The sequence below is a fragment of the Andrographis paniculata genome, unplaced genomic scaffold, assembly GCF_009805555.1.
Source record: "Andrographis paniculata isolate CXL003 unplaced genomic scaffold, ASM980555v1 Contig55END, whole genome shotgun sequence".
Taxonomy (NCBI): Eukaryota; Viridiplantae; Streptophyta; class Magnoliopsida; order Lamiales; family Acanthaceae; genus Andrographis; species Andrographis paniculata.
The window spans coordinates 2,370,816-2,387,930 of NW_026137590.1; the positions used below are offsets into that span (position 1 = coordinate 2,370,816).

At 32.9% G+C, this 17,115-nt stretch overlaps 2 protein-coding genes across 2 annotated transcripts; both read left to right on the plus strand.

The window, feature by feature from the left end:
• Window positions 1-3,839: 3,839 nt before the first annotated feature.
• On the plus strand, window positions 3,840-10,687 carry LOC127256320 (cactin). The gene is made up of 14 exons (XM_051282280.1): window positions 3,840-4,342; window positions 5,003-5,224; window positions 5,343-5,434; window positions 5,671-5,770; window positions 6,362-6,433; window positions 6,559-6,621; window positions 6,746-6,886; window positions 7,035-7,130; window positions 8,259-8,543; window positions 8,705-8,840; window positions 8,938-9,077; window positions 9,730-9,894; window positions 10,001-10,267; window positions 10,377-10,687. The coding sequence occupies exons 2-14, from the start codon at window positions 5,018-5,020 to the stop codon at window positions 10,494-10,496; spliced, it is 1,884 nt and encodes a 627-aa protein (XP_051138237.1). The 5' UTR covers window positions 3,840-4,342; window positions 5,003-5,017; the 3' UTR covers window positions 10,497-10,687.
• A 3,273-nt stretch (window positions 10,688-13,960) lies between these two features.
• Window positions 13,961-15,312, plus strand: LOC127256066 (pectinesterase 1-like). The gene is made up of 2 exons (XM_051281897.1): window positions 13,961-14,593; window positions 14,670-15,312. Exons 1-2 carry the CDS (start codon window positions 13,961-13,963, stop codon window positions 15,303-15,305), a joined length of 1,269 nt encoding a protein of 422 aa, XP_051137854.1. The 3' UTR covers window positions 15,306-15,312.
• The last annotated feature ends 1,803 nt before the right edge of the window (window positions 15,313-17,115 follow it).

Genomic DNA, 17,115 nt, shown 5'->3' on the forward strand with positions numbered 1-17,115 from the left:
TTTTCACAAAGACCAATAATTGATTTTAATGAAACATATTCTTCAATAATTGATGAAATAATATTTCGATATCTTGTCAGTTTCGCAGTACATAAAAATTTGGATATGCGTAAGATGGACGTCGTAACTGCCTATTTATATGGCTCATTAGATACTGATATCTATATGAGAATTTCTGAAGGATTCAATATGCTTGAAACATACAAAATAAAGCTAAAAGAATATTATTCTATTAAATAAAGCTCAAGCAATCTAGTCGCATGTGGTATAATCGTCTCAGTGAATCATTATTGAAAGAAAGATATGTCAATGATTCTGTTTGCCTATATGTTTTTATGATAATAGTTGTATATGTAGATGACTTGAATTTAATTGGAACCCTTGAAGAGGTCCAAGAAGCTATTGAATATTTGAACAGAGAGTTTGAAATTAAAGATTTCGGGAAAACAAAATTATGTCTTGGTCTACAAATTAAACATTTGGAAAATTGAATTTTGATACATCAATCTGCATACATCAAGAAGGTATGGAAAAATTTGCAATGGATAAAACACATTCATTAAGTACTCCAATGATCGTTAGAATTCTCGATTCTACCAAGTATTCTTTTAGACCAAAGGAGGAGAGTGAGGAAGCACTTGGTACTAAAATACCATATTTAAGTGCTATTAGCGCACTAATGTATCTGATTAACAGTACAAGATCAGACATATCATTTGTTGTAAATTTATTAGCAAGATTTAGTGCAATGCCAACACAACGACATTGGAAAGACATTAAACATATTTTTCCGTTATCTCTAAGGAACGATTGATTTCGGTTTATTATATTCAAAGAATTCTTTACATGAATTGATTGGATATTCAGATGCTAAGTATCTATTTAACCCGCATAAAGTCAAGTCTCAGACTGACTATATATTTACATGCGGCAGTACAGTGGTATCATGGAAATCCACTAAACAAACATTAACTGCAACTTCGTCGAATCGTGCTGAAATAATAGCAATTCATGATACTAGTCCAAAATGTGTCTAGTTGAGATCAATGACTCACTATATTTTAAAGAATTGTGGTTTGAAATCTGAAAATGATAATCATCCTACTATTTTATACGAAAATAATACAACTTGTATAACGCAACTGAAATGGGGATATATCAAGAGAGATATAATAAAACATATTTCACCTAAATTTTTCTTTACTCATGATTTTAAAAAAAAATGGTAAAATAGATGTGTTGTAGATTCAATTCAATGATAATTTAGCAGATTTATTGACCAAAGCTCTACCGACTGCAACATTCGAGAAATTGATAAAGAACATTGAGATGCGTCGGTTGCAATATTTCAAATGATGTCCATATAAGGTAGAGCAATTTTGAAAGCATGAATCACGTACTCTTTTTCCTTATTAGGATTTTTGTCCCACTTGATTTTTTCCTAATAAAATTTTAACGAAACATATTAATTACAATTAAATGACATCTAAGAGGGAGTGTTATAACACATTGTGCATTATGATAAGTGTTATTCAGTTAAGTATTACATGTGATTTATTTATATATTGACACCTAATGTAATTGATGACTAATCTCCACAATCAATTGTATAAATAGACTTACTCATTGTATTAATTGGTTGTAATTGTGGAATTGAAGAACACGATTTTCATTCACACTTCTCCTCGGCTCTCTCTCTACATCCCGTATTTCTATATATATTACAAAAAATATATACACATATATACACACACATACTTACATATATATTGGCGGCGGTTACACTGCCGAATAGACACCGTGTGCTACCGGACAGCATACGGTGTTACCATAGATAGCACACAATATATGTTAATATAATACAAATACAATACATGACTTAATAATACATGATATAGTCTCACACATCACATACAATACTTGATTTTAGCACATGACATATTCTCATACGATACACGTTAAAATTATAAACAAACAAGACATGTTTTCCGTAACCTTCCCTTCCCTATATATATTATATATACAATTCTATTGATTTATTTAGCTATATGCATATATATATATTTATTTATAAAATACATACACGGTTCTATCTATATTTATACATATATTTATATTGATATTTTTGTTATATACTTATTTCATAACATAATAATAATAATAATAATAATAATAATAATAATAATAATAATATATTTTTACGTGGTGATAAAAAATCACACATAATTGCACATCACCCATTGCCAAATATATATAGTACTAATCCTAAAATAATTCTATTAAAATAATAGTATTTTGTTAGTTAATAGAAGTGTTTAAAAGGTTTTGATTTTTGTTATTTGACTTTACGTATAAAGTAATGATATGATAATAATATGTTTGTAATTTAAGTAAAAGTTAAGAGTATTGTAATATTAGTGTATAATTATTTTTTCTAAAATAGAAAAGAAATACTTTGAAATGAAACAAACGAAAATAATAAAAAAATAATTTGAATTAGGACGGAGAGTCCTAATTATGTGCGATGCAAATATATATTATTTATTATTTTTAATATTTTAACTATATACAATAATATAAATTTTTAAAAATTAACTTATATATTTGTTATTATTGTCTTATTATAATTACAATCTTTAATCAATAGACTCAATGACAAAATTTAACAAAAAGATATAAAACTTACAGAGTTGATGAAAAAATTGAACTAAAATATCATGAAATCAAAACAAATAAAATTTGAATACACTAACTATACATTCAAAAAAAAATAAAAAAAAGAAATAAATAAATAGACTGGTCGTGTAAGGAATGACATGGTGGTATGGGGTGGACTTGTGAACGTGAAGTCATGGGATCAAACCCTCGACACCTTCAGGTTCACTTGCCACACATAGTTTCCGCACTGTGACTTGCCTTTTCCAAACCTAGTTTGCAGTACGCACTTTCGGGTAACATTTCCTATTTTAGTAAAAATAATCATAAACCAATACCAAAATACCCCTATACTATATCAAAACATCTTAAACATTCTCACTAACTAATAAAATACTATTATTTTTTAATGTATTACCAACCCACAAACCTCATTTGACCAAGACATGAGTATTAAAAACCACATAAATACAAAATCATCAAAATTTCACCAAAAAAAAAAAAAAAAAAAAAGAAGAAAAGAAAAACAACTACTAACTGATTTATCATAATAATAAGAGAAATGATTGGATGCTGATTTTTTATGATCGCCTAATCCTGTCCCTAATAAATACTCCCTCAGTTCCATTTAATACGAGTGTATTAGGTAAAGTATAATTAGTAAGTAATTAAAAAGTGTATTAGTAAAAATAATCATTAAGATTAATATAACTAAATAGTTTAATTAAAATTAAGAAAATTATAAAATTTAAAATTTAAAATGCGATTAAAGTGCATAATTGTATTTCCAGAAATGAAAAGAACAAGTTACGTGGGACGGACAAAAATAAAAAATAGAGACAAATTACGTGGGATAGAGGGTGTAATAAGCTAAAAAATAGTAAAAACTACTAATATTGCAATTATGTAAATTTAATAGATTATTATATTTAAAATAAATTAATAAATAAAAATCTAAATAAAAAATAATCGTATTTTACAACTTAGATAAATATATTAAATGGAAACATATTTATATTATATCATCATTATTCTATTAAAAAAATAATAATATATATTAATTTTAATTAAGAAACACACAGAAACCCATATTGATGGCCATACACGCACTTTTCCCTTCCTAAACCTTTGATAATATGTACTACGATTATTTTTATATATAAAAAAATCAATACACACAAAACAAAGAAAACCCTAAATCAATGCCCACCACCGCCCGTCCCCTTTTCTCTTCTTCTTCTCCCCTTTTCTCATCTCCTTTGTACTTCGTCTTCCTCTTTCTATTCTTCTGAGCCCTTCGTCCTCTGTCGCAAATGCTACCGGCGGTCTCCTAGGAGAAAACAAAGGTGAGCTTCATTTCCTTATTATTCTTCCGTGACATCTTCACCGCGTTGCTTGGGGTGCCTGAATATATATACACGATTAGAATTAGATATTAGATATTGATATTGAAATCACACATCCGTCACGTTTTGCTTCCAAATTCCAATCCTTCGTGCTCCGACCCGCGAGCCTCGACATCCAATTTCGTCTCCAACCTCCGGACAAAGCGGCGAGCCGGCGATTGCAACTTCTTGTTCGTCTCTACTGCCTTCATCTTCGTCTTCATTGGCTTTGACGTTGTTTTCCAAAGCAGGACAACTTCATCATCATATTAACGTCCTTTTGTTCCACGCTTTCGTCAGCTGTAAGTTCGATCCTTATCTAACTTGTAATTATTTTGTATTATCAATTTCTATGGCTGCCGCTGCCTATGTATGTTTAGGGTTTCAATGATATAGTATTAGGGAAAGAATCAATGGCAGTAATAAGATTTAGTAAAAATCTTCCAAAAGAACACAGATCTGGTTGTTTTCCCAACAGATGCTACATCAATCCCATTATGTCTACCTCATCAACTTTCTTTAGTTTTTGAAAGATTATCAAAATTGATTGAAATGGTTTATAATGGTACTAAAATTGATGAATTTTTATATTGAGACCAAAATTGATAAATTTTAGTTATATTGGGGCTACTATTAATCTTTTTTCCCTTTAGTATTATTTGTTTTCAATTTTAATTACAGTTTTTGTTGTTACGAGTATTTTAGAGTTCGAATTGTTTGCTATCATCAATTTCAATGCGTACTTGCTAGAAAGAACACATTATATTGTATAAATCTGAATGTATGATATATAGTGAGGAGGTGTGAGAATGTACAATCATTTTCAGCAATATTAATTTTTGACTTGCTGTTTTGTCATTTTCTAATCGTGTTATTTATGTTCAGAAAAGAACAATATGCGAATCTTTCAAGCATTTGCAAAAGTTTTGATGTATTTACAAGGTTTCTGATTTCAAAAACAGAGTCTTGAATCCAGCATGTCATCTGGCAGACGCCGACGTCACGAAGAGTCATATGACTCTTCATCGGATTCGGGTTCCGGCTCCATTCAACGTGGGAGCAGGGCTCGTCACAATACCAAGAATTATGATAGTGATTTTGTCAAAACCACTAAGCACAGGAGTAAGAGAAAGATTACTGAAGAAGAAATTGCGGAATACCTAGCCAAGAAGGCCCAAAAAAAGGTCTATTTTCTTAAGTCTCATAGAAGTTGCCCCCTCTACTTTGGTCTCTATCTTCTAATCTTTTAGAAGTTGTCTCATCTGCTTAAAAAATATATGCATCTTTTCTTTACAACTGCAGGCTACAAAGGTAGCTAAAAAATTGAAGTCGCAGACTATCTCTGGATATTCCAATGACTCAAATCCATTTGGCGATTCAAATCTCAACGAGACGTGAGTTGAATTGATTTAATCTTTTCTATCATTAAAATGAAGCCACTACTTGACTTGTTACTTATTACTTCAATTCTGCTTCATCTTCCACCTTGCAATATTGTTTATTTCCTCTCTTTAAATTTAAAATCTTCCCTAATTTTCAATATTTAACTCACAACTGCTAGTAAAATATCCAGTTATGGATCCTTTTGAATTCTCTTATCATGATACTATTTCAAGTTTGCAATGCACAGGTTTGTGTGGCGAAAGAAAATTGAGCGTGATGTGTCTCAAGGCGTGCCACTTGATGAGTTCTCTGTCAAAGCGGAGAAGAAGAGGCAAAGGGAAAGAATGGTAATATTTATGCCTTTTTTTTTTTTTTTCGAATGTTGGAGTTGTCTATAAAAATAATAGGAAGGCCATAAAAAGGCCATAAATGCATAAGCTAAGTATATTTTGGGACAGTGAAGTATCCCATATCTAACAATGGAAGGGTTGTGGTGAAGGTTTGAGAGAGTTTTTTAAGCTACATCGTCATTCAATTATGTTGAACTAAATGCATAAAAAATTAAATGAATATAATAATAATAATAATCATTGACTGTATCTTGATCAGTTCTCCTTTTACCCTCCCCTGGGCCAACTTTTATGCTGAGGTATTAGCACCCAACCTTTCTATAGTAGGGTCGGCTGCTTTCTTCTACTTACTGTTTGTTAATGCCATATTCTTCAGGTTTATGTAACAATATAATTCGATGAGTATGAAGATGATAAAAAAACTGAACATGAAGCTTCCTCTATGCTTTTATATGTTCCTTTGCCATATGGAAACTACTTGGTCTAGAATATGTTATCAGCTATAACCATGCTATGGTTTATAGTGAATCTTACCTCCTGATTCATTTTCCTAGATAACCTTATGTTTTTATATTTTCTACTTGGTAGGCTGAGATAGAAAAGGTGAAAAAAAGAAGAGAAGAAAGAGCCATTGAAAAAGCACAACATGAGGAGGAGATGGTAGGTTTTCCCGTCCTTATTTTGAACACTGAAGAAGCACTTTTTTTGGTGTTCTAGGAGATTTGATGAATTGATTTAATCTATTAGATACTTAATTTCCCAACTCAGTTATTTTCACTTTATAGGCACTTTTGGCTAGAGAGCGTGCTCGAGCTGAGTTCCAAGACTGGGAGAAGAAAGAGGAAGAGGTAAACCTGCTAGTGATGGAAACTTTTTGGTTTTGTCCTCTTTTGCATGTTTCATTTGGTTTCCAGGCTTTTGCCCTTTTCCAACTTTAGCTCATTAGTTGCTTGTGATGTGGTTTATGTGCAGTTTCATTTTGATCAAAGCAAAATTAGGTCAGAGATACGGTTGCGTGAAGGTCGTACCAAGCCAATTGACATACTTACAAAACATCTTGATCCTTCAGATGACTTTGAGATTGAATTAAATGAACCATACATAGTCTTCAAGGTATACTTCCAATCACCTTACCTTCCTCACCATTGGCGGTGGAAATAAGAAATTATAATACTTCAAGCTTATGTTTTCTTGAAATGCCTACTAATATTCTCTTGATATTGATTTCTTTTATGGATGGTTGGTTGATTTTTCTTATTAGGGTTTGACCGTGAAAGAGATGGAAGAGCTTTATAATGATATAAAGATGCACCTTGAATTAGACAGGGCAACTCCTACTCATATAAGATATTGGGAGGTATCATTCGCTCTCTTTGGTTTCTACTAATTTAAATATATATTAATAAGAATAATGTCTTTTGTTAACTTGTTTAATATCTTAGTTGGCTCCACAATGTGCTTTAGTTTAATTTGCTGTCAGTTGGATGTTCATAATTAGTGAGTTACAAGTTGGAAGTGCTAGTGTTCTAATGGTTATTTGCTCTTGATATTGTTAATATGGAAAATTTTCACCAGTCAATTTTTGCTTATATGCTATCAGGAATTAGTTTTTCTCGACTTCTCGTGCACTTTAAATTTTTATTTTTATTTGCTTATATACAAGTAACAGCAGAGTCCTCTTTAATATTTTATGTGATGTTTTGAATGTAAAATTGATTTTTAATATAATATAATAAATAAAAAATATATATTTGATTTGATATTTTTTAGGGTATAATTTGTGAATAGTGAAAAATAAATCAAATTACCCAAACAAACGCACCCATAAATGTTTCTGATGATTTGAGGAAATGATAAAATTCTAAGGGAAAACCGAGATGATGGTTTATATTCGTAATATAAATTGCCTCAATATATATATATATATATGTTGAGTGTTATTATAATTATGAGCTTGCATTAATTTCTTATTTAGTATCATGTTGTTATTGACTTAGCAACTATTTCACCTCCATATTCGCTCACCAGTCCACTTCTTTTTGCTTTCAATTTCTTTTCCTGGTCTTTCTATTCTTCAACTGTTACAATATTGCTGCAATTGAAACTTATTATTGCCTTGGTCCTTATTCTCATCCATGCTAAGCATTTTAGATTCAGAATTTCTTACTATGTTTTGGACCAAAACAATACGTAAAATAATGTTAGGGAAAGATAAAGATAGAATATAACATAGGATGTACAAGGAAAAGGAGAAGATAAAGGAAAACTCAGAGTTGGAATAATTTCTTTCTAAAATATACCCATGAGATAAGATATGACTATAGTGCTTTTGGTAAAATAAATCTTTGGAATATATCTTAGATGATTGCCAATATACCAATCTACCAATCATAGCTTTGTTTTGTGATTTAATGTTTCCTTCAGAAGTCATGGCTGTATTATTACCAATCAGGTTTCCTTTTAAAACTATATATGTTGATGACAGGCACTTTCGGTTGTTTGTGAATGGGAGCTAGCTGAAGCTAGAAAAAAGGATGCATTGGAGCGCGCCAGGGTGCGGGGAGAGCACCTACCTTCAGAGATGGTTGGTGAAGAAAGAGGCTTGCATGTTAGTGTTGAAGCAAACGTTAAGAGCCTTTTGCAAGGGAAATCATATAGCGAACTAGAAGATCTGCAATCCCAGATCGAGTCACAAATGCAATCTGGGACTGCTAAGGTGGTTGAATATTGGGAAGCTGTCTTAAAGCGTCTTCATATATACAAAGCTAAGGTAATTTTGCATGTTGAATTTTGGTAATTGCATTGTGAAGTTTGTTCTGAGTTTTGACATTTATTTGCAAAACTGAAGCGTTGTGGAGGTACTTTTGCATGCTAGACACTGCTGTTTGCAATACAGAATTTACACTTCACAATTTACATACAAAACTGCAGGCTTGTTTAAAGGAAATTCATGCTAAAATGCTGCGTAAGCATTTGGAACGTTTAGAGGCGCCATCAGAGGGTGAAGATGGCAAGAGAGAGTGGACTCCAGAGCTTGTTGAGCAGGATACTGCTCACGATACACATGGTAAGTTATATTTGAAAGCATTTGAAATTTTCTGCCTTCCTAAGCACAAGTACTTGTGTTTTGTTTAGTTGTCAGTTGACAATCCTAGAGCATGCAGGTGCTGTTCTGTCGCCTTCACCTGTGATGGATGCAGAGGTCCCTGATGAAGAAGAACTAGATGGATTGTATTCACCAAAACTGTTGCAGAGTGATGAAAATGAAGATGCTGTTGATCCTGAAGAGGACAGAGCTATTTTGGTAATCTGAGTTTAAAAGCTTTGCATATTCGTTTATATTTTGTCTTAATGGGAAATACATTTCAGAAAGTAATGTTTTATTTTCCAAAATATCCTTTCCCATTGCAAGTGAACATCATTTTCATCTGAAAGATTACATAAATAAAACAAAGAGGAAACATTACTCTGCATATGAGCTAATGCAATATATTGAACCATCGTTGTGTTCTTTGTTTCTAGTATCTTGTGCAAATCAATCAAGTAAATTTGTCTTAGTTAAAGATGCTACTGGTGTTTCTGTTGCTTTATCAACTTATATTATGTTATAGTTCCTCTTCGAATTTTTAAACTAGTACATCTTTCCATCTGGCTCAGAATAATTTCTTTATAGGACATGACCACAAGAAGGCATCCATATCCTTGTTCAAACTAAATGTCAAATTAAGATTTGCCTATTACTTTTCCTTCTTGAATACTTGCTATGTAATGATGATTCAAAAGTCTGCATTTGAGAGTAACAAATGTTCCATTGTATGCTGATGTTAAGAAACTCTAATTTTTTTTATATGTTTCTGCAAAAGCTTCAAGACTCAGATAGCCTCAATTTGTTACTGGAAGATATATAGGCTGGCATAGTCCCTAGGCATATGAGCTTATTGAATACTTGTGTGCAGGAAAGGAGGCGGGTTTCCGTTTTAGAAGAGCGGCGCATACAAGAATTGGCTTCAAGACCTCCTCCTGAAGATAACTTTGAGAAAAATGCTATAAAAGCCATGGGCACTATGGAGGAAGGTGATGCTGTATTTGGCTTGGGTGATGAAATTAACCTTGACTCGCAGGTGGAGATTTTCACTTTACAGTATTCTATTTTTTTCCTTGAGCTCGCTTGAAATATAGAAACCTTTTGAAAGTTAAAATCTTGTTCCATTTTACCATTGGGAACAGGTATACTGGTGGCATGATAAATATCGTCCAAGAAAACCGAAGTATTTTAACCGAGTTCACACTGGCTATGAGTGGAATAAGTACAACCAAACTCATTATGATCATGATAATCCACCCCCCAAAATCGTACAAGGATACAAGTTCAATATTTTCTACCCCGATCTTGTTGACAAATCGAGGGCTCCAACTTACACCATTGAGAAAGATGGAGACAGTGCTGAGACTTGCATCATAAGGTTTCATGCTGGGCCCCCTTACGAAGATATTGTAAGCTAATCGTTGTTTCCTATTTGATTCTCTCCTAATGCATGAATTTCAGTATGCTTGTTTGGAAAATAAGATTTTGTACGACTCACAAGTTTATCTGTGTGTGCAGGCCTTTCGGATTGTCAATAAAGAGTGGGAATACTCGCACAAAAAGGGGTTCAAATGCACATTTGAAAGAGGTATCTTGCATGTGTATTTTAACTTCAAACGTTATCGGTATAGGAGGTGATTTTGGGAATTTTGTGCTGCTGTTGTTTTCGTCTCTAAATGTACATTTCTCCCGTTGGGGATCTCTGTGCTTACTGGTGACTGGATATTTTGGGAGTTTCTATTGTAATTAATTGTCACACTGGTGATGTGGTTAATCTTGAAGTTTGATGTGCTTATCACACTCCTCTGAACCCTTTTCTGTTGTACTGATGTTTGTTTTTTTTTTTTTACTTGGTTAGAATAGTGATGGATGTGTTCTTGATTGTCTTAACTTTGTGGTGAAAACTATTTCATGAATTATATATGCAGTACTTTTGGTTTTGGATCCCTAGTTTAGCGGTATCCAACTCTAAGAATGGTCATAATGGATATGTTCATGTAAATTTCTCAAGGTTTAAACATTTGCAGGTATTTTTTATTTTCTCTAAATATTTATAATAGGTTTTAAAAGTCCAAAATTCTCTTTTCAACAACGTTGGAATAAAAAAGAAAGGGAAAAAACTTTGTAGCTGAAGAAAATAGGGGAACAACTTTGCTGTTTTAGGATGTATTTTGATGTGATATTTTGAATTATACATAAATTGTATTAAATTATTTAAGAATTACAACTTGGTATGTACGAATGGAACTTACACTAGAAGTTATGATAATCCTCGTCGATTTTCCCATCCTCTTCTGCTGTCTCTCTATCACATTCCCTCCTGTTGTTCTCCAATCCTTCAAACCATTTTACGTTCTTCCTCCAAAGGTTGCTTCTCGGCCCGTCTCTTGTCAACATCGGAATATCATGTCATTAAGCAAATTCTAGTTTATTGATGCTAACTAAATTCAACATGTTGTATGTAGAATACACATAATTGTAGGTTTCCATGCACTGGCTTCAATGACTGCAGACACTCCCAACAGATCTAAGATCTTTATAGAAATCTTCCAATGCTGCAAGGGAGAGGCTAACAAGCATTTGGAGAACAATCACCAATGAATAGAGTCATTAGCAAGAAAGATGATAACCTAGCTGAGAAAAGATACCTCATGTTGGGTCACATTTGTTTCATTGAATGCAAATATTATTATATTAATGGTAATCATGTCTTATAGAGGATGCTGCAACCATAAGAGCATCTTCAATGAGCTACATTTTTTGTGCTGCAGTCCCATGGAGTTCTTCCTCTCTAACTATGGGCAGTTTTTGACACAAAAAAATGGTATTTGCTATACATGTACCTTTTTTTTTTTTTTTTTGTATTTTTAATTATTTTTTATATTAATTATTTTATTCTTTTATTATGTTTTAATTTTTTTTAAAAAAAGTATATTAATTGTAGATATAAAAAGTAGTTTAAAATAATACTCCCTCTGTCCACAGATTAATGTCTAATAACTGTTGTCCTATTTATTTATTTATTTATTTATTTTTTAATACAAATGTTTCTTTTTTACCTTTCATTTATTTATCATTTTTAATATCTACTTTATCATAAAAGATAAATTTGTCAAAAATTCGTGCAAATATACTTTAGGACAATTATAAATTGACGGAGAGTATACAAAATAGAATATTCGAACAATATTCTTTTTTTGAGTAAAAATATTGTAGCAATTGTATTTTTAAAATTAAAACTGCTTGGTAGGTTGAAGATGGCCTAAGGTAGACAAGCTTGTTGATGCAAAAGCTTCAGTAATAATGGCTCCTGATGCAGACCAAGACCAAGTGAAGATTTCGATTTCTCCGGGTGTATCAACGACCAGAACATAGTCATCTTATTTTCGGCTAAGAAAAAGTAAAACTCAATACTTAATGATGTTAGAACTACACGCGCGCCTACGCCTTAAACCATAAGACAAATATTCACCCTGCTTAGGGGTTCAAACTTTCCACCAAAACTTTTTCTTTCAATCAATTATTCTTTCTACCAAAATACGATAAATAATGATAGTCACCAATAAACAATGAAAATAATAATACGAGATACTTCAAAGTGAAGGATAAAAACTACGAGGATCCAAGGCAATATCCACTGTATCAAAAGGTTCGTACAATCAAATCAAAGATACCCACAACCAAAAGGCTATCAAACTCCACGTTCAATTACAAGTACAAGAATCGAACAGATCTCTCAATTACTAACAACTTATTTCAATCCATAACTAATAAGATTCAAAATCGAATCTAAACAAGTAAATAGTGAAAAATCAACGATACAAAAAATATATATATATATATATATCAAGGATAATGAGACCGTTAGATCAGAATCGAGTTAAGAAATTCTCTTTTGCTGGTCGATTCTTTCAGGTACATGGATACCGATTCTTCCTACCCATCTCTCAATTTTTTTGAGCTAACTTGAGAGCCTCCACACATAGAAGAATCCAAACCCAACAACATGAAATAATACTCACAAGAAACAATTGAAAAGCCCTGATAACGGACCTATATGTATATATATATTTGCAACTATCCTTCTAAAAGTTTTCAAAATCCAGTGTAAATAACATATCTAAGTAACTTAAAAAAAAAAAAAAAAAACAGCACATTGTTACTATGTAATCACAAAAATATATAAATACAAGCAACACCTAATTAATATTGGCTAAATTATTTTTTTTAGTTCCTAATTAATTGTAATCTCATAACTGAAGACTATCTTAAAATAGACATAGAGATTTCAAAATTCCGTTTATTACATTAAAATAGAAATAAACATTTCAAAACTCATTCACATGCAGTTTAGGCACGACGCAGATGAAACACTCTTACATAAGGACGACCGATAAGATTAAAGGCAAAGTTTATGAAACAAATAAAGAGTTTGACACAAATTTAAAAATATAAGAGATTTGACGTAATTCAATAAAACTATACCTGAGTTTTATGCAATTTTGCAAAATATAAAAAATACACCTGCACTAAGAAACAATGAAGTGTTTGTTTGTTTATGATTTCAAACACAAAATACATTATTCAGTCACCATAATTTTCAATATAAAATACCATTTTTATTTTTCTTTTATAAAATATCATATTAAAATAATATTTAAATAAAAATTCAAATCAATTTTAAAAAAATTTTAAAATATTAAATTTAATTATAGTAACAATAATACACTTTAACCATTCAATTATTATACAAATTATATATATTAATATATACATATATATTTATTAGTATACACAATATAAGTAAAATAAATAAAAAAAAAAATAAATTATCCAATCCTTGTATTACAGGAGCTTGGACTAAGTAAGTATATATGTATATATATATTTTGGACAAAAAGACAACAACCATATATATATTTTGGTGTATAAAAAACCATTGATATTCCGAGCATTGCACTATTTCATCTCTCCATCAATCATTCTCCGAACCCTAAGAATTCTTCTTTCTACGCTTCCATTATAAATACACACCATTGTCGTCTTCATCTAATATTCATCTCAATTTCAAATCCAAAAACATAATTCATTACAATTACAAAATGTATGTCGTCAAACGACAGGTAGCTGTCCTCATCGGGGCAGTTTTCCTTCTCCTCCACCATTTCCCCATCGCCCATTCCCAGCCCCTACCCGTCCCCGGCGCCCAACCCATCCCCGGAGCCCTACCGGTACCCGGCGCGCTACCAGTTCCCGGCGCCCAGCCAGTTCCCGGCGCGCTACCAGTCCCCGGCGCGCAGCCTGGTGCGCCCGGCCAAGCATGCGAGCCGATTCCGACGGACAAGACTCAGCTCAACGCATGGTTCGAGCGCAATGTGGCTCAAATGTCGCAGTCGGTAGTGTCGGCGCAATCGGTGCTGAGCGCGGCCCTGGCCGGACCGCCGAAGGTGATCACGGTCAAGGCCGATGGGAGCGGGCAGTTCAAGTGCATCACGGAAGCCGTAAACAGCATCCCTCCGGACAACAAGCAGCGCGTAGTGATCTTCATTGGGGCCGGGAACTACACGGAGAAGGTGAAGATTGAGAGGAACAAGCCCTTCATCACCTTCTTCGGAGACCCGCTGTGCAGGCCGACCATGGTGTTCGACGGCAACGCTGCCAAGTTCGGGACGGCCGACAGCGGGACGCTGATTGTGGAGTCGGACTACTTCACGGCGATCAACATGGTCATTGTGGTGAGTAATTAATTGATAGAAAACCCTAATTTGATCAATTGAAATTTGAAATCTGAACTGGTAAAATGTATGTCAGAACTCGTCGCCCCGGCCCGACGGGAAGATGGTGGGAGCTCAGGCGGTGGCGATGAGGATAATGGGCGACTACGCGGCCTTCTTCAACTGCAGCTTCCATGGCTTCCAGGACACGCTGATGGACGACATGGGGAGGCATCTGTACAAAGACTGCTACATCGAGGGCACTGTGGACTTCATCTTCGGGAGCGGGCAGTCTCTGTATCTCAACAGCGAGATCCACGTCATCCCGGGGGACCCCATGGCCATCATCACCGCCCATTCGAGGAAGACCCTGCCGGAGACCAGCGGCTACGTCTTCGTGCACTGCAACGTCACCGGCACCGGCGGGATCGCGTATCTGGGGAGGACCTGGTTCGACTGCTCCCGGGTGATCTTCGCCTACTGCGAGCTGACAGACGTGGTCCATCCTCAGGGCTGGTCCAACAACAATCATCCCAACACCGACGCCACCGCCTACTTCGGGGAGTACAACAACCAAGGTCCCGGAGCTCTGCTGGACCAGCGAGCACCCTTCACCAAGAGGATGACCGACGCCGAGATTCAGCCCTTCCTCAACCTCGGATACATCGAGGCTGCCCAGTGGCTGCAGATTCCCACTCTTCCTGCGCCTCAGCCTCAGCCGCAGGCCATTTAATCCTTTTCTCTTTTCTTCTCTTCATGAATAATCACCATAATAATAATTCATCTATTTTAGGCATATGCTACTTCTTTTTCTTTCTTTTTTTCAAGTATAGGGTTAGGTTATTTTCCTCCAGCTGTATTTTATAGTTTTCTTGTAAATTTTGTTTTTCTTTTTAGGATTTTCTTATTTCTAATAACCGACATTACTAGTTTTTTTTTATCGGCATTTCATAGATAATTTGAATTGTTTTATATATGCATCTTTTTTTCAATTTTTATATCTTTTATATTCGATTCCAGTTTAATGGTGACCCACTTCTCCATCCGCATAACCCTAATTTTAGTTCCCCAACCTCGAAATTTTGGCTCTGCACAGTAAATTAGGGTTTCTGTATTGAGCTATGTTGGTTGTTAAGCTACGAAGATAAAGATACATGGTGTGTTTGTTTTGTGTTTTAGTTTGAAATTGTTTTTTGACGTGAGTATATGGAATTATATAGATAATATAAAAAGAATGAGTGTCTAGTTTATTAATTTTTTCAAAAAAATGTGTTAAAATGTTTATGTTTGAATAAACAAACCCTGCTTTATCTATAAAATTTTCAAAAAATATCATATCAAGTTTGAAATATAACTTATAAAATTTTCACATTAAATCAGTTTTTTAAAATATTTTAAAATTCTCTATAATTTCTAAGATATTTATTTACATTTTTTTTTCACTTAAAACAAAAACTCATAAATATAAATTGTCTCTCACAAAAATATAACATTAAATATCACTTTTTTTTTTATTATTTTAAAATTCTCGATAATTTCTATAATATTTATTTAAAAGCTTTATTTATTTATTATTGTTTTCAATTAAACGCATCTCAATCTGAGTACCCCATACACATATTGCTTAGTGAATTCTTGTAATTGCTAAATAAGTTAAACGTTACACCTAAAACATTGGAAAAAATTGTCTTTGTAATTCATGTGTGGGAATTCGTTCTCTCCCTTTATGGGTTTAAGTTGAGAGTCCAGCCTCGACCCCACACAATTGTTGATGTAAAAAAAAAAATATATACAAAAACTAAAAAACTAAAAATAAAAAATAAAAAATAAAAAAAAAAAAATTGTACGTGGGTGTGTTTCTTTACACAAATTTTCCTAAGTTTTACTATTTGGACTCTGCGTTTCCCCGAAATAATTATACTTTCTTTCCTCACAAAACATCTCATCAAATATTTTTTTTTAATACAAAATCCAAATCAAATTTTCTCAAACTCAACCAAAAGAAACTCAAGTCTCACCGAATGTCCAAAATTTTTTGAACTTCTTCTATCTTTAATTCTCCTAAAAATCTTGCACAATCCACTCATTTAGACCATTTGACATCATTTTAGCCCAAATCTTCACATTATAGACTCATCCTAATATATGTTATTTGCTAAACCCAATAGTAATATAAGTTGATTAGTGATTATGAGGTGGTTAGTTCAATAAAATTTTGAATTAAAATAATTATTTGAAGAACAATAAAAATATACTCCATCTGTCCAATTATAAAGTATCATTTTTACCATTTTCGTTTGTCTCAGTCCAAAGTATCTATTTATTTATTTATTTTTTTAGCAAAAAGTAATAATATACTAGTACCAAAATACCCTTAACTTTTATTTAAATTACAAACATATAATTACACATGCACTTACTTTTTACATAAAATCAAAAGTAAAAAATGTGAAATATTCTTACACACTTTCATTAATAAATAAAATACTATTATTAATTAATCTACTAAAAAACTCCAAATGACTTATTTTTCAAAAGGGATG